The following is a 17,920-nucleotide window of genomic DNA, read 5'->3' on the forward strand; positions in this document are numbered from 1 at the left end:
CCTGCCCCCCCTGCAAATTAAAGCATCATCATACTCAGCTGGGCAACCAAACCACCTGGGGTAGACCAAAGAGGATTTGTGGGGCCCCCAGGGGTTGTGGAGGCCCTGGACTTCGGCCCTAAAGTCCAGGGGTAAGAGCGCCTCTGCCAGTGTTCCCTCTAACACAGATTCCCAGATGTTGTTGGCAGGGGAGTTCCTGGGTGAAGTTGGGGGAGAAAAGAGGTGTGCTTAGTGGAGCAAGGAAGGGAAAATTAACTGCCTCAGTGGAAGGGTAGTGGCAGGAGATGGCAGAGTGGTGCCCACAGCAGCAGAAGCACAGTACTTGCCACCCTGTGCCCCTCCCTGCACCTGTGTCTGAGGTGACCACTTCACCTGGCCTAATGGATGGGCCGCCCTGATTTCCTTGTTCCACTGTAAGAGTTTATCATGCATTACATTCACATCCTGCTCCTCCCGCAAGGAGACCAGAGCAGTGTACATGGCTTTATGCTTCTCCTCAAAACAGCCTTGTGAGGTAGGGGGAGAGAGAGAAAGAGAAGTGACTGGCCCAGAGTCACCCAGTGCGTTTCATAGCTGAACGGGGATTTGAACTCAGGTCTCCCTGCCAGTGTTCCCTCTAACAGGGATTCCCAGGTGTTGTTGACTACAACTCCCAGAATCCCCAGCTGCAATGGCCTTTGGCTTGGGGGTTCTGGGAGTTGTAGTCAATGACATCTGGGAATCCCTCTTAGAGGGAACAGTGCTCCACGCTCCCAGTCCAGTACTCTAACCACTACACCCCGCTGGCTCACGTGGTCTGAGAAGACTGAGAAGTCTTTGTTTTGCAGGTCTCCCAGCTTCCCTGTCATCCAGGACTCCATGCTAAAGGGCAAGCTGGGTGTGCCAGAGCTGCGTGTCAACCGTCTCATGAACCGCTCCATCTCCTGCACGATGAAGAACCCCAAGGTGGAGGTGTTCGGCTACCCCCCCAGCACCCAGGCAGGTGTCGCCCCATTCAACATCCTGGTGGGTTTCCTCTCTGGCCTTGTCCCTTGGGGCTGGCTGTGGGTTTTCTCTTGGGGATGCAGTCCTGCTTCCGTCCCACTCACACAAGCAGTCAGAGCCAAGCTGCATGCTCTGGGGCATCACATGGTTTGGCTAGTGTGGTGTTGGACCACATCAGGCTGCAGATGGAAGAATCACATCTATGCCGTATTTACCCCCAGAGAAGACAACTCTGCATTTAAGACGGCCGCCTTAAAAATTAGAGCTTAAATACAGCTTACAGCTGTATTTACAGCAGTAAATACAGCTGTATTTACCCAAAAGGAAGATGACTCTGAATGTAAGACGATTTAAACCACCACAACCCAGTCCCCCCGCCGCCTGATTTCTAACAAAGAGAATTTGGGGGAAACTTAGTTTTGGATTCTGGTAAATACGGTGTCTTCCTGTAAGTAGAAAGCTAGCATCTTAAGGAGAAAGCTAGGCTATAACTTCTCCCCGACATGCTAGTTTTCATTGTTTTAAGAGCCTGTTGTTGTTGTTTGTTAAACACAGGAAAATATTCTGATGTGATCCCTTCCCTGTAGTTTAAAATGGTACAGCCCAGCAATTGCTGTACCACCTTATGCTGCTGGTTGTGTGGCTCAACTCTAACGTACAAGCACTCATTTTGATTGCAGTTCCGCTGTAGTTGAGAGACTTTGGATCTCTGGGTATTTCTAGCTGGGGTATTTAGTCCAGGATTGTTGTACCTTGTTTATTCAATCTTCATTGGTGGGTGGAGAGGAGTCACATGGCACCATCAGCCATCCGTTGTCCATCGATATTTTCCCCATGCTGACTTAATCACATTTATTGATGCGGAAAATCTGATATTTTTTAGAACAGCGGTGCATGCACCAATAACCACAGGTGTGCTTAATGCTGTTTTCCCCCCTGCCTTTTCTTGAGAGATGCATGCCCAGATACAACAGACCGAAAGAGAAACAAGAGAGGTCAAGTAGGAGGTCGGGGAGTCAGTCTATGGGGGAGTATTCCCTAAACAAAGGAAGCTACCTTATACTGAATCAGACTCTTGGTCCATCTAGCTCAGGGTTGCCCACACTTACTGGCAGCAGCTCTCCAAAGTTTCAGGCAGGAGTCTCTTTCCCAACCCTATCTGGAGATACCAGGGATTGAACCTGGGACCTTCTGCATGCAAAGCAGCTGCTCTACCACTGAGCTACAACCCCATCCATGCAGTAGATGTGCATGAGATATTTGCTGCAGTGTGGAAAAGAGTGATTCATTTCCACGTGTGACTCCTAGCAGAAAAATAATGACAGTGTGGAATGCATCTAGAAGTGCCCTCTATCAGCAGTGGGTGCGGTCAGGAAGAGGATGCCCTTTGCTCCCAAGTTAACAGCTCTGCATGCATAAGGTCCCAGATTCAATTCCTGGCATCACCAGTTTAAATAAAAGATCCTGGGTAGCAAAGATGGAAAAGGCCAGTGGTGGAGGCCTTGGAGAACACTGCCAGTCAGAGAATGACAGAGCTGAAGGTCCTTCTCATGACCAGCCAAAACTGGGTAGGGGTGAGGAAAACAGGGTAGCAAGCAGTGTTCCCTCTAAGAAGGATTCCCAGATGTTGTGGACTACAACACCCATAATCTCCAAGCAAAAGCCATTGCAGCTCGGGATTCTGGGCATTGTAGTCAAGAACATATGGGGATCCCTGTTAGAAGGAACACTGGTAGTGAGGCTCATGTGGAGCCACAAGCCCTGCTCCTACCCTGCTGCCCCAGACCAAGGCTACCTAATGCTCTTACCTGGGTTTTAACCAAGGTAAGAGGGGGAAAGTCCCATCTTACCTCACAACCCCAATCGTGTGGGTGATCAGAGCTGTTTGAAGCAGCTCCCGGCAGCCTGGCTCACTCTCCATCAGTCAGTCCTGCCTATAGAGCAGCTCCCAAGTCTGGTTTCAAGATTGCCTCCCAGTTTTTGATCCCTTCAAAGAATCTGGTGGAGGCCTCTATTCTTTGCTGCCTGGAGCCGAGGACATCTCTGATTGGGTTATCCTTCCCGCGTGCTCCCAGGCAGGACTAATGGAAACATATTACAGGCCTTAAGAGCCTGGGATGGATAACCACGCCCAGTTCTTTTAGTCCTGCTGTGCTCCTAGGCAGATCTCCATAGCTTCTGTTTGAATGCTCTTCTTAATTCTTATTATTTCATTAATAAACCAGTGGGAGTTGCTTGGAGAGATTAGGCTTGTTCACACAACCCTAACCAGGACTGGAGGAGTGCCCAGCCAGGGTCAGAGAGCTGTGCGCGCTTCTGACCCATGAGCGTTCAAATCATTTGAAATGAACGATTTCAAGCTTCGTGAAATCGTGGGGCTTGTTTTGTTGTTGTTTTTACAAGTGCTTCTAAGATGACTCCACCCACAGGTGACCCTGACCACAAGACAACCACCCAACCACTTGTGTCCCGTATTCAGGCAATGGAATTTTGGCTACTGGTAGGATGGGTAGGATGGGCACAACCTGGGTAGGATGGGCACAACCAACCCCCATCCTTTCCCCAGCATTTTATTGAAGGTGGGCAAAAAGCTACCCAGCTCCTGCTTCCCACCCAATCAGTCTCCCCCCCACTTGATGTTTGAGTTCACAGGACCGTGGATTTGGAACATGCCTGGCTCCCCGACCCTGCCTGAGCACTTCTCCGATCCTGCTTAGGGTTGTGTGAACAAGCCTAGAATCTTTAGAAAGTGGTAGCATGGAACGGGGACAAGAAGTGTGTCACTGAGTCTCCTGCCAGACATGCGTGTGGAGAAAAGAAATGTGCCTGCCGGTGATGGATGAGCAGGTGCTGCCGAGTAATATGGCCGGGCTTCCTCTCTCTGCTCTCTGCAGGTTGGTGGCCACTGCAAAAACATCCCCACCTTGGAGTACGGGTTTCTTGTCCAGGTACGTACGGATGCTTCTGTGTCCCCCTTCTCCTTAACGCAGCCCACCACACCTGAGGGCCAAGAGACACATGATGTTAAGTCCAAAGTCAAGAAATGGGCTTAAAAGCAGAAGTGTCTCTCCTCCTCATCCCGTCCTCTGCATAAAGCAACTGAAGTTAAAGAAGGGTGGCAAAGTGGATCAGGACTGTGATGCATGTGGTGTGTGTGTGTGTGTGTGTGTGTGTGTGTGTGTGTGAACCCTCTCTTCCTGCACTGTCTTCCTGCCCAAAATTGCCCCCTGAAGTGACTGTTTGCCCCATTTATACTAGGCTGTGCATCATGTTGGGTCTGATGTAGATGTCGCCTTCCTTTCTCCCCCAGATTATGAAGTATGCAGAACAGAGGATTCCTACGCTGAATGAATATTGTGTGGTTTGTGATGAACAGCACGTCTTCCAGAATGGATCCATGCTGAAGGTACTGCCCCACTTTCGGGGGCATCAGACTCTTGGCTCTCCAGCTTGGATGGGTCAAGTTGAGATGGGTACCCCTGGGAGAGGTCCCCCCCTCCCCCTGAAAGCAGTTGAGCAAGCAAACCCTTTTCTGATGGGGTCAACTCTGACCTAACAAAGTTCCCATGGCTATCCCAAGTGTGTGATAAACAAGCATGGTGTCCAGATCACAAGAAGTAATTAGGAATAGAGGAAACTGCCTGATACAGAGTCAGACCACTGGATCATCTAGCTCACTATGATCTACTACACTGACTGGCAGCAGTTTCTCCAAGGTTTCAGGCGGGAGTCTTTCCCAGCCCTACCTGGAGATTGAACCTGGGACCTGGGACCTGAGACCTCTGCATGCAAAGCAGATGCTCTACCACTAAGCTATGGCCCCCTCCTGTTCCACTCCATTCTGGCCTCACTTGGAATAGTGGCCAACATTCTGTGCAGGGGCCAGTTGGTGTTAGGGACCCTCTGGGATCCCTGGACAGCTTGAAAGGGAGCCTCCATAGTGTGGCGGGGCTGTCTGGAAGCAGTTCTAGGTCGCTCCGTAGCCATTCTGTCATGCTACGGTGTTAGGGCCGCCTTTCAGGTTGCCCAGCAGCCCCGGGGGTGGGTCCCCTAAAACCAATGTTGCCCCACATGGAATGTTAGCCACTGTGTCCACTTCTGGGCCCCACATTTTAAGGAGGATGCTGATCAACTGGAATGGGTACAGAGGGGAGCAACCAAGATGGTGAAGAGTCTGGAAACCTTTGAGGAGGTGGGTGTGTTTAGCCTGGAGAAGAGCAGACTAAGTGGAGACGAGAGCTGTCTTCGGAGATCTGATGGGCTATCCCACGGAAGGAGAGCTGGTCTTGTGGTAGCAAGCATGACTTGTCCCCTTTGCTAAGCAGGGTCCATCTTGGTTGCACTTGAATAGGAGACTAAATGTGAGTGCACCATAAGATATCTCTCATTGGGGATGGGGCTGCTCTGGGAAGAGCACCTGCATGCTTGCTTGCATGTAGAAGGTTCCAAGTTCTCTTCCGGGCATCTCCAGGACAGGGCTGGAAGAGACTCCTGCCTGTAACCTCGGAGAAGTCACTGCCAGTGTGTGTAAATACTGAGCTCGATGGACCTATGGTCAGTATAAGGCAGCTTCTGATCTTCCTATTTAAGGAGGAGCGGACTTGTTCTCCGTTGCTTCTGAGGACAGGGATAAAACCATTGGCTCGAAATGGCAAGGAAGCAGATTTCAGCCAGACATCCAGAGGGATTTCCTCATTTTCAGTGCTGTTAGACAGTGGACCAGTCTGCCTCATGCCGTGGTGGGCTCTCCTTCTCCGGAGGCTTTCAGACACAGGCTGGATGGCCATCTGTCCAGGATGCTGCAGCAATATCTTGTTCTGAGCTTGGACCTCAAGACCTCCAAGGGCTCTTCCAACTCTAAGCTTCTGTGGTCATCTCTCTGACATCTAATTATTGCAGAATCATATCTTAGGGAGTTGCCCTGCACTGAGTCAGGATGTTGGCCCATCTAGCCAATAGGGTTGTTCACACAACCATTATACCTGGGGCCAGGGAGGGTCGGGGGGGGGGGGGGGAAAGGCAGGACACAACCTGCCTTCTCCCACATGGCTGACAGCACGCCTGCATTCTGCCCTGCTGCGTGCCCACATGGTCATCACAGTGGAGATGTCCTTAGCAGGGATCTGGAGAAGGAAGTCCTCTAGTATCCCACAATGCACTGTGTGGGCAGAGGAAAGGCTGCCAGTGTCTATACAGCAGCTCCCAGCTTCCTGGCTGCTCTATAGGCAGGACTCACTGATGGAGAGTGAGCCAGGCTGCCGGGAGCTGCTTCAAACAGCTCTGATGAGGTAAGATGGGACTTTCCCCCTCTTACCTTGGTTAAAACCCAGGTAAGAGCATTAGGTAGCCTTGGTCTGGGGCAGCAGGGTAGGAACGGGGCTTGTGGCTCCACATGAGCCTCACTACCAGTGTTCCTTCTAACAGGGATCCCCATATGTTCTTGACTACAATGCCCAGAATCCCGAGCTGCAATGGCTTTTGCTTGGGGATTATGGGTGTTGTAGTCCACAACATCTGGGAATCCCTCTTAGAGGGAACACTGCTTGCGACCCTTTTTTCCTCACCCCTACCCAGTTCTGGCTGGTCATGAGAAGGACCTTCAGCTCTGTCATTCTCTGACTGGCAGTGTTCTCCAAGGCCTCAACCACTGGCCTTTTCCATCTTTGCTATCCAGGATCTTTGATTTAAGCTGGTGATGCCAGGAATTGAATCTGGGACCTTATGCATGCAGAGCTGTTAACTCTACCACTGAGCAGTTTTGGTCCAGCCAGGAAGGATGATGACAAAGGAACATTAGCCTGGCTTGCAGAGTGTCTTGGGTGCCTCTTTAAGTAGCTGTGTGCCTTTTGTCTTCTTGTAGCCAGCAGTATGCACACGGGAGTTGTGTGTCTTCTCGTTCTATACTTTGGGCGTGATGTCCGGTGCTGCGGAGGAGGTGGCTACAGGAGCAGAGGTACCAGTGCGAGAAATGGGACTTGGATGGAGGGGTGTGCCGAGCTAGAACTAGGCAGAAGGAAGACAAGTTCCAGGTGTGCAAAGAAGAATACAGCACTTGGTCTTAGGCCCACAATAAGGGCTTATTCTTGAACATGTCATCTGTTGCTCTGGGGCGTCTCTGGCATAACTCTTTATCCATATGAATAAAGTGTCATGGGGGCGTGATGGTTGGAGTGCTGGATGAGAACTGGGGATACCTGGGCTCAAATCTTTGCTCAGCCATGAAGCTCACCTTGGGCCAAGCATCCACTCTCAGTCTGCCCTACCTTGCAGGGTTGCTGTGGAGTGAAAAAGAGGGAGAAGCACCATGTGCACTGTCATAAACAAAGGAGGGTGTGCATTGATTTGCTCTTAAGGATTTTATCTTCTTGTTCTAAGCTGTCCTGAGTCCTCCAGAAGAAGGGCATAAACCAGTAGTTCCCAAACTGGGAGCCCCCAGATGTTGCTGAACTACAACTCCTATCAGCCCCCGCACTTGTACCCGGGTGATGGGAGTTGTAGTTCAGCAACATCTGGAGGCTCCCAGTTTGGGAACCACTGGCATAAATATTTAAAAATTTATGATTGTTGGATGCAATGTACACCAGAAACTTCACAAATGCACAAGGTGTGTGTTTGTTTAAAATGAGGACTAATAAATATGTGCCAATGAGTTAATGCAGGGGTGCACAACCTTGGGTCCCCAGATGCCATTGGACTACAACTCCACTGTTCCCTCTAAGAGGGATTCCCAGATGTTGTTGACTACAACTCCCATAATCCCCAAGCAAAAGCCACTGCAGCTGGGGACTCTGGGAGTTGTAGCCCACAACATCTGGGAATTCCTGTTAGAGGGAACACTGTACAACTCCCATCATTTGTAGGCACAATGGGTGGGGATGCTGAGATTTGTAGTCCAACAACATCTGGGGACCCAATTTTCAAAACCTCTGAGTTAACACAGAGATGCAAAGTCTGGCTCAGAAGGGAGGAGACACTTTGTTGGAACTATCTGGGAATATGGCCTCAAAATCTGCCCATTCCCACGGGGGAAAAACATCCAAATCTTATGGGCCTCCCAGACATTCAAGTTTATTTTCTTGCAGGTCGAATACCTAGCCATTTTTCTCTGATCTGTCAGTGTGGAGGAGGGAGATTAGATGAGGTGTGGTGGAGGGAGGGCGCTATTCCTATCCCTGGGGCAGTCCTTTCATGAGGCAAGGTGAGGCAGTGGCCTCAGGTGGCAGACTATTATGGTGGCAGGAGGGTGTTAAGATGCCCTCTGCCACTGCTGTCAGAACAGCTCTTTGGAGCCAGTGTGGCCCTTTGTAACTATGCTTCCCTCCTCCACACTGGCAGCCCAGAGAAAAAGCTTGCAAGAAGCATGAGGAGAGAAGAAGAAGCTAAGCTATGGACAACTTTCCTTCTTCCCTGCCTTGAGCCTCTTTCAAAGCTTGCAAGGGCCAGTTTTGAAAGAGGGCTGGTCCCCAGCAGGCAGCATTTGGCTCAGCTCAGGCCCTGCCGCACCTTAGTCCACCCCTGCCTACCAGTGTCCCCTCTAACAGGGGTTCCCAGATGTTGTTGACTACAACTCCCATAATCCCCCAGCAGAAGCCTTTGCAGCTGGGGGTTCTGGGAGCTGTAGTCCATAACATCTGGGAACCCCTGTTAGAGGGAACACTGGACTCTAGGAGTATATAAAGCAACACAGAGATATATAGAGATCCACATCTAGAGAGAGTGCACAAATAAAACTCAAGGCAGAAGTTCCAAGCCTGAGTCTCCAGATGTTGGACCACAACATCCTCAATACCAACAGCCAACAACATCTGGGGAATCAAGCTGGGGGAGCCTGCCTTCAGCCATGGGTGTTTCGGTCAAACAGTATTGAGGGGCACTGTTCCCTCTAACAGGGATTCCCAGATGTTGACTACAACTCCCAGAATCCACAGCTGCAAAGGGTTTTGCTTGAGGATCATGGGAGTTGTAGCCAGTCACACCTGGGAATCCCTGTTAGCCAGAACACTGCTGACTCCTCGCCCTTCACCTGCTTTTCTTTCCCAGGTAGTGGACCTCCTTGTGGCCATGTGCCGAGCAGCCTTGGAGTCCCCGCGCAAGAGCATCATCTTTGAGCCTTACCCTTCCGTTGTGGACCCCAGTGACCCCAAGACCCTTGCCTTCAACCCCAAGGTTGGTGTGAGTCAGAGGGCACAGGGCAGGGAGATACCCCTGAACGTCTGGTGGGTTTTGTAAACATTTAACACTCAACATCTACCTTTGGAATTTTACGGAAATGAATTGCAAGTTGCAGATTTGAATCCAGTTCGTCAGGGTTGCATGTCTTTATTTCAATCGCAGGACTGGATGGCGTATAGCAGAATTGTTACATGCTTGCTATGTCCTCAAGTGGTGAGGAGTTCCAGAGGCAATGCTTTGGGCTTTCATTTCTTTCCCATAAGAATGTACTGGGGACTTAGTATCTTTGTAGCACTTAGTTTGTATTGTATATTGTAAACAAATATACAAGCAGAGCATAAGAGGAACTTCTGCGATCAGGAGATTCCCCCAGAATGGTGGTGGTGGTGGTGGGGAAGATGCACTGTACTGTGACTCTTGGCACCTAGAAGAGACAAATCTTATTTATTTATCTTATCTTATTTATTTATCTTATTTATTTATTATTTTATCTTATTTATTTATTTATTATTTCTCTATGTAAATGTCTTTGGAAACTTTTGTTGAAAAGCAGTATATAAATTGTTGTGATATGTTGGTCCCAATGAATGAGGGCTGGGGCAAGCCTGTGAGAGCTCTGATGCCCGCTGGTATGTTAGAAAAATTAACTCAGGAGCATGGGCTCAAACTTTCTGACATTCCGCTTCTGGCTTCCTTGGTAGTGATCGAGGGCAGGGGTTCTCAGCCACTGGCCCCCAGTTGAATGACAACTTAGGAACATAGGAAACTGCCATATACTGAGTCAGACCATTGTTCTATCTAGCTCAGTATTGTCTTCACAGACTGGCAGCGACTTCTCCAAGGTTGCAGGCAGGAATCTCTCTCAGCCCTATCTTGGAGAAGCCAGGGAGGGAACTTGGAACCTTCTGCTCTTCCCAGAGCAGCTTCATCACGAGGGGAATGTCTTGCAGTGGTCACACATCAAGTCTCCCTTTCATGTGCAACCAGGGCAGACCCTGTTTAGCTAATGGGACAAGTCATGCTTGCTACCACAAGACCAGCTCTCCTCTCTAAAACTTGAGAAAAGAAGAAGTGGGTAGGAGGAGGATGCAGCACCAGAAAGTCAGAAGGGAAATTGATGTGGGTCAGGGGAGGGAATTCCCAAGGGTGCTAACTGGTACCTAACCCCTGCTAACTTGGCAAAGAGGCACCTTTTAATGTGGTGATTCTCTTTATTTCGCAGGGGGAGAGTAACTGGCTCTATCCACCCCCAGTACAGTACTCCCAGTGACTGTTGCTGGTGTCTATTTTATGTTTCTTTTTAGATTGTGAGCCCTTTGGGGACAGGGATCCATCTTATTTCACTGTGTAAACCGCCCTGAGTCATTTTTGGATGGGTGGTGTAGAAATCGAATGAATGAATGATTCATAAATGGTTTATTAAATATTGCCTTGATGTTTTGTGATCAATGGATGCTCTTCTTCAGAGGGAAATATCTTTCTGTTATCTTTCTGGGGATTATATCCTGCACCTGCCTCTGAAGAAGAGCAGCCATGGCTTGAAACGCTTCAGGCACTATTGAATAAACTCTTTATTAACCCATTCAGCAACCTTGTGAATTTGCTCCTCCCTTTCCCCTTCTGAAGTACAACTCCCATCATCCACTGCCACAATGATGGCTATCTGGGCTGTGGATGTTGGCAGTTGAAGCCCAACGACATCAGAGGACCCAAGATCGGGGACCCCTGGTCAAGGGAAGCAAGACTAGGCCATATGAGTGTCTGATGCTGATCTTTCCTTCTTCATTTGTCACACAGAAGAAGAATTATGAGCGACTGCAGAAGGCCCTGGACAGTGTCATGTCAATCCGTGAAATGACCCAAGTAGGTATCCACACATTCATTCCGCCTATTTATACTGCCTAGAGAGGTACATATCAGGCAGTATTAAAATATGGTAAATAAATAATAAATAAATTCCAAACCTTGTCCTTTTCTTGGGTGTCCTGCTCCCACCAGTTTTCGTTTGGGGTGTCTTTAGCTCATTTCTAAAGAACGACACATGGCTTTATCTCTGTGATGTTCTATAGTTCAATGTTTATCCCAGGAGTGTGTAGCAGTCTTGTACATGAAAGCATTCCAGTCATTGGGCCGTTGACTGGCTGTCTTTCTGGGCTGAGCCAAAACAGTAGTGATGGGGTATTGAGCAAAACAGTCCATCCTCCAAATATGCACCCCCCATTGCCTCATTTCAGTAATTGGTTGGAGGGGGGGAGGGCTGCAAAGTCAGATAAAAAGGTCCACCCATTCAGAGTGAGGGCAGGAAGCATCGCCATCGCTCTGACTTGTCTTGTGACGTCGTCAAATAGCCATGTTTGACTATGTGGTGCTATGATATGATTACACTGGCTGTGTGATGCCTGATTGGCTGGATCGTGTCAGCAACTAGAAGAACCCTCTTTTTAAAAGAAAGGGCACCAAAGTAGATGCGGAGGAGGACAACAATCCAATGCGCAAAAGAAAGCATGGAAAACATTCCACCCCCTCTGTAACACCCCTTTTCATATTGAATATGTTCACCCGTGAAAAATTGGTGCAGACCTGATATTATTTAGGGAATGGCAGATGTCTAAGAGGGTCAGGGACAAGATGGTATTCAGATCAGATCTTCTGTTCTATGAGACCAAATGAAGTCCTGTTGTCCTCCTGTGGATGGGGCTATAGCACAGGGCTAGAGCATCTGCTTTGTATGCAGAAGGTCCCAAGTTGAGTCCCTGGGATCTCCAGGCAGCGCTGGAAAAGACCCCTGCTTGAAACTCTGGAGAGCTGCTGCCAGTCAGAGTAGACAGTACTGAGCTAGATAGACCAAGGGTCTGACTCAATAGGAGGCAGCTACCTACCCATCAGGTCCCTTTACTTAATTGTTGCTGGCACGATTATTGCATTGTGTGTGTTGTGATTATGCTGTGATTATACCTGCTTCCGCTACCCCTTTTCTACAGGGTTCCTACCTGGAGATCAAGAAACAAATGGACAAGTTGGACCCTCTGGCCCATCCTCTCCTGCAGTGGTGAGGAAGCAGGAGATCTGATTGCCCAGAGGTTGCTGGGTGGGGCAGGGCATGGGGATCAAGTGTGTGGGTATCCGTGAGGGAAGAGACCACTGCTTGCTCATAGGTGTATGTGTGGGAGCTCAGCTGGGTACAAATGGGAGAGTGAGGGGAAGAGAATAATCTTATTGTCCCGTTTGGGGTGGAGGTTAAAGTTCTAGCAAATTGACTAAGAAATATATTCCACGAGATCACTTTCTACGTGTAGTTCTTGGAACTGGGTTGGTGGTTGTGAATGCAGTGGAACCTGGGGAAAGGATGACATCATGGATTAGAGTTGCCATGCCCCGCGAAATCTCAGGCTTCACCCGGATTTTAAGTACCTCACCCAGATTGCTTAGCCCACCCAGATTTGCCCGGATTTCATCTTTTTTTTTTTTTTAAAAAAAAAGCTAAGCTCTAGCCCTTGTCGAAGCGGAGTTATGGCGCAAAATGTGCAATCACTATCAGTGTTCCCACAGGGATTCCCAGATGTTGTTGACTACAACTCCCAGAATCCCCATCTGCAATGGCTTTTGCTTGGGGATTATGGGAGTTGTAGTCAAAAACATCTGGGAAGCCCTGTTGGATGGAACAGTGGTCATTATTCTGCTCAACAATGATTTTCAAGCCAATTTACATAATATGCAAATTAGGCACCCGGATTTGGAAAACCCGACCATGGCAACCCTATCATGGAAGGACACACCATGGGAATGTTTGCCTTCGTGTCACACTGCTGCCTGCCAGGGTGGTCTTGCTGCACAGCTTCACACCAAACTCTTTATCAGGGTGCCAACCACCCCCATGGGTTAACCCATGGGGTACTGGGTTTGGTTCTTTCTGAGATGTTTTGAGTGTAGATTCAGATTCTCTGGTAGCATATGAGAGTGGATTTATGGTTTGTCATTGAAAATCTCATATGCTACCAGAGAATCTACACTCAGAACACTTCAGAAACAACAGAACCCAGCACCCCATGGGTTAGCAACCCATGGGGGCGGTTGGCACCCTATGTGCACTACACCACCACTCACTCCCGGCCACCCCAGTGCCCCCCGGTGGAGTTATGGGTCTGCTGAAACCTCCATTATTCCTTTGGGGGGGAACCTTAAAGAAGCATAAACTTCCAACAATTCCTAAGAAATCAGCCCTTTGCCCTAGTGATGTGCACGGTCTGGAGAAGTCCGGACCGGCACCGAAGGGGGGCCTTGTTTTTAGGGCGGGGAGGGCTTGCTTAGCCCTCCCGCCTCCTTGCCCCCGCCAGCGCCCGTATTTTCTAGTATAGGGGCGCTGGAAACCGGCTGCCCCCCCCGCCGCGGCGGCGGCGGCGAAAGAACTCCCCATGCCAGCCCTCCCTCCCTCCCAGCTAGCTGCCCGCCCGCCCTCCCGCCCGCTGCTCACCCGCTGCTCACCCGCTCACCGGATAGTAAACTAGAGGAGCTCCGGCACAGAGCTCCTCTCGTTTGGAAGGCCTCCGGCAGAATGGTGTTTTGCGCGCATGCGCGTGCCGCAAAGCACGCCGTTCGCCGGAGGCCCGGTCTACCCGCCGGGAAAGGGCCGGGTAGACCGGGCCTCCGATCGCTGGGTAGACCGGGCCTCCGATCGCCGGAGGCCCGGTCTACCCAGCGATCAGAGGCCCGGTCTACCCAGCGATCGGAGGCCCGGTCTACCCAGCGATCGGCGGCCCGGTCTACCCAGCGATCGGAGGCCTGGTCTACCCAGCGATCGGAGGCCCGGTCTACCCGGTCCTTTCCCGGCAGGTAGACCGGGCCTCCGGCGAACGGCGTGCTTTGTGGCGCGCGCATGCGCGCGCGCGCGCAAAACACCATTCTGCCGGAGGCCTTCCAAACGAGAGGAGCTCTGTGCCGGAGCTCCTCTCGTTTACTATCCGGTGAGCGGGTGAGCAGCGGGCGGGAGGGCGGGAGGGTGGGCGGGCAGCTAGCTGGGAGGGAGGGAGGGCTGGCATGGGGAGTTCTTTCGCCGCGGTGGCGGCGGCGGGGGGCGGCTGGTTTCCAGCGCCCCTATACTAGAAAATACGGGCGCTGGCGGGGGCAAGGAGGCAGGAGGGCTAAGCAAGCCCTCCCGCCCTTAAAGGCATACCCCCCACCCGGACCCGAACCAGACAGGGCCGGACCGGTCCAGCAGTTCAGCCATTCTTTGGAATGGCCGCCGGACCGGTTCGGGCACACCACTACTTTGCCCTATTCCTTTGGAATCTGGGTTGTGGCAGGCACCCCTTGGGGCACTGCCACCCAACCCACTGTTTTGCCCCTCAGGCCCCCTTTCTGCCCCGAATCTGCCCCAAAGACATGTAAACTTCAGAAATTCTTTAAAAATCAGCCCTTTCCCCAATTCCTTTGGAATCTGGGTGGCAGCAGGCACCCATTGGGGCACTACGACCTGAACCACTCTTCTGACCCTAAAGCCCCCTTTCTGCCCCCAATCCACCCCAAATAACATCAACATCACACATCATCAACAACAGCAGAGCTTTGGAAAAAATCAGGCAGATTTCCAAAGGTCATGCACATCCACATCCCCCCTGCCCGAAATGCAATTGATCTACACACAATAGTGTGAAACAACAACAATGAAATGCACACTGCTCCACTGGCCAATGAGGGTAAAAATTACCCTTAAATTTGCTTAAAAGGAATAAGGAGGCAATTGCCAGCAGATCAGCCCATGCTTTCGCTGGCCAATCTGCGGGCTGGAAGGGCTGGAAATTCAAACAGATGTCAAAACTAAAAACGGAGCCTGAAGGAGAAAGACTTTCTGCGATTGCAAAATGGAGCTCCAAAACAGCCGAAACAACAAAACATTTTGTATCCGAAACAGGGACGTTTTGTTTTGGCTACAAAACTTTCTGTTTTGAGCATTGGGTGTTTTGTTTTGGCTACAAAACAGCCGAAATGGCCTGTTTTGTTCACAAAACGTTTTGTATCCGAAACGAAACGCACATCCCTAGTCTACTCTACTGTAGTATGTGGTAGGATTCTGCACCATGGCATCACCCTGTCTTTTTTATAGTCCAGACTGCAGATGGCTGAATTTCTCCAGAGTTCTAATAAGCTCTTTGTCCTCCATAGGATAATCTCCAGCAACAGATCTCACATTGTCAAGCTACCTCTCAGCAGGGTAAGTGGCCACTCCTTTCCCTCGGTTTATGCCACCCCACTTACAAGGCATGCCCAGCCTTGGCTTGGATACCGTTCCAAGACACAAGAAATGTTGCTGCAATATTAGGTCCACATTCGGTCCACGCTGGCAGCTGGTTTACCCAATTAGAAAAGAAGTACAATATCTTGTGGAATAAATGGAAGTCCCGAACCGGTGTTCTTGTGCCTTCAAGATCAGAGAGGCAAGGAGGAGTTCAACAGGTGCAGCTTCACCTGTCCCTGCAGTGCTATGATGGGGTAGGGACCAACCTCTGTGCTTCTGGAACTGGCTGGCCTATTGGTGAGTTGACTTGGGAATGTGCAGAGAGCAGAGAGAACCTCATGGCTGAAAATGCAAGGACATTAGGTTGGTGTGATCTCACGGCCATGAATTCAGTTTTAGATTGGTATATTTTAGTACCTTGGTGCTGTGACATCCCCGGATAACAAGCAGGAGGTTCATGCATGATTGAAAATAGCCCTCTGACTTATGAGATTCAAAGAATATAAGTATGGGGGAAAATGTTGCAGTATATCCCTGGTGTTCATGTGCTACTTAGGCCTGAACCTGAGCATGGTGAAAGTTTTAGATACCTTCCCCCCTCAGAAGCAGGAGTTATGATTGTCTTCAGCTTGAAAAATTTCCTGATCTTTTTGTTTAAGCCCCGCTTCCCTCCCTGCCCTTACCACTGAGTTCCATTACCTCTGCCCATCTGGTTGTCTGTTAAGTACCCTCTGAGTCCGTGAACATTCTGATCCATTGAGTTACATTGGGATAGTTTTGGATTTATTTATTTTTTTGCCCCCTTAGGTTTGTTTTTATTCCAGATTTTTGTGAATCCGACTTATCTGCGGGGTACCCTGAGTCTACCATTATTCGCCCCCTCGCCCCCTGGTGCTCTGGTTATGTGTCCAAAAGGATCACAACATTTCCAGCTCTTTCAGAAAAAGAGATATGTAGATTTTAGGTGGAAGGCAAATCAAATCAAATCTTTATTACGGTCAGTGGCCAGCTTCAGGTAGTAAATACAACCGTATCAGCAGAACAAGACATTTTGCATACAGATATTTAGTCAAACTCTAAAGTCGATCGTACCGTCAAGTTGATATCGATTCCTGGTGACCACAGAGCCATGTGGCTTTCTTGGTAAAAGGAGGGGGTTACCATTGCCATCTCCCACGCAGTGTGAGATGATGCCGTTCAGCACCTTCCTGTATCGCTGCTGCCCGATATAGGAGTTTCCCATATTCTGGGAAACACAGCAGCGGGGATTCGAACCAACAGCCTCCTGCTCTCTAAGCAGGTAACCTCCCCACTGCGCCATTAGGTATAGAACTAAAAGTCAAATGCGCTAGGTGGAAGGCAGACTGCTGGCTTTTCCTGCAACAAAGAAGATGTTATCTGCAACCAACTTCCATGCATGATGGTCCCCTCTCTCTTTCTCTTTCTCTCTCTCTTTCTCTCTTTCTGCCCCCTTTTGCCCCTTTCTTGTTCCCCCCTTTCCCTTTCATGTGGGTCTGTTTCCTTTGGTAGCAGCTGAAATTTATGCACACCTCACACCAGTTCCTCCTGCTGAGCAGCCCGCCTGCCAAGGAGGCGCGCTTCCGGACAGCCAAGAAGCTGTATGGCAGCACCTTCGCCTTCCAGTAAGTCTGGATGCTCCTTGTTTCCTTTCTCCCATAAGGCCAAAGAGTTTGCCTCATTACAATGAGACTTCTTGGCCTTTCGCACTACTGCTAACTTGGCAAAGAGGCACCTTTTCATGTGGTGATTCTCTTTGTTTAGCAGGGGGAGAGTAACTGGCCCTATCCACCCCCAGCACAGTACCTCCAGTGACTGTTGCTGGTATCTATCTTAAGTTTCTTTTTAGATGGTGAGCCCTTTGGGGACAGGGATCCATCTTATTTATTCATTATTTCTCTGTGTAAACCGCCCTGAGCCATTTTTGGAAGGGCAGTATAGAAATTGAATTATTATTATTATTATTATTATTATTATTATTATTATTATTAATACTGAAGCCTCAACAGGATTTCAAATCATAATTATATATTACCCTTTTCTTCCTTCATGGGAAGAAAAGGTAGCATGCATAGGATTCCGAGGTGGACTACCAGCCCCCACCTCTTTCCTTGTGTGTTGCTGAACTGATTATGAAAAGGGGGAGGAAACAGAATTCATAATCAGCCCAGCATTGCAGAGAGGAGGAGGTGGTGGAAGTGGAGCAGGATATGCAAGCATTTATTTATTTATTTATTTATTTATTTATTTATTTAGCACATTTGTATACCGCCCAAAACGCAAGTCTCTGGGCGGTTTACAACAAAACACTCAAAACAACAAATAAAAAGGTTAAAACATGACAACAATTTGAAATTTAAAACGTTAAACCTACCAAAAACACAATTAGAACAGTTTCTAATTAAAAGCCTGGGTGAACACATGTGTCTTGACTGCCTTTTTAAAAGCTGCAAGAGATTGTGTGTCCTTATGTACGTCTGTGCAGATTGCACTGATTCATTAATCCCTTAAAAA

At 49.4% G+C, this 17,920-nt stretch overlaps 1 protein-coding gene across 5 annotated transcripts in view; it reads left to right on the top strand.

Annotated features, from left to right (window-relative positions):
• PARP6 (poly(ADP-ribose) polymerase family member 6) overlaps positions 1–17,920 on the top strand; it is a 64,412-nt gene that overhangs the window by 25,760 nt on the left and 20,732 nt on the right. For 2 of the 5 annotated variants that reach the window (XR_008311502.1, XM_053272881.1), the window contains exons 9-17: positions 828–1,005; positions 3,879–3,932; positions 4,295–4,390; positions 6,845–6,937; positions 9,025–9,150; positions 10,954–11,019; positions 12,138–12,205; positions 15,316–15,364; positions 16,919–17,031. Coding sequence is in view for 4 of the 5 variants with exons in the window: in XM_053272881.1 (XP_053128856.1) it covers positions 828–1,005; positions 3,879–3,932; positions 4,295–4,390; positions 6,845–6,937; positions 9,025–9,150; positions 10,954–11,019; positions 12,138–12,205; positions 15,316–15,364; positions 16,919–17,031 (843 nt within the window). In the remaining variant the exon portion in view is untranslated. The remainder of the gene's footprint in view (positions 1–827; positions 1,006–3,878; positions 3,933–4,294; positions 4,391–6,844; positions 6,938–9,024; positions 9,151–10,953; positions 11,020–12,137; positions 12,206–15,315; positions 15,365–16,918; positions 17,032–17,920) is intronic. The other 3 variants (XM_053272883.1, XM_053272884.1, XM_053272882.1) reach the window with 3 other exon arrangements.

This window comes from Hemicordylus capensis, chromosome 10 (assembly GCF_027244095.1).
Source record: "Hemicordylus capensis ecotype Gifberg chromosome 10, rHemCap1.1.pri, whole genome shotgun sequence".
Taxonomy (NCBI): Eukaryota; Metazoa; Chordata; class Lepidosauria; order Squamata; family Cordylidae; genus Hemicordylus; species Hemicordylus capensis.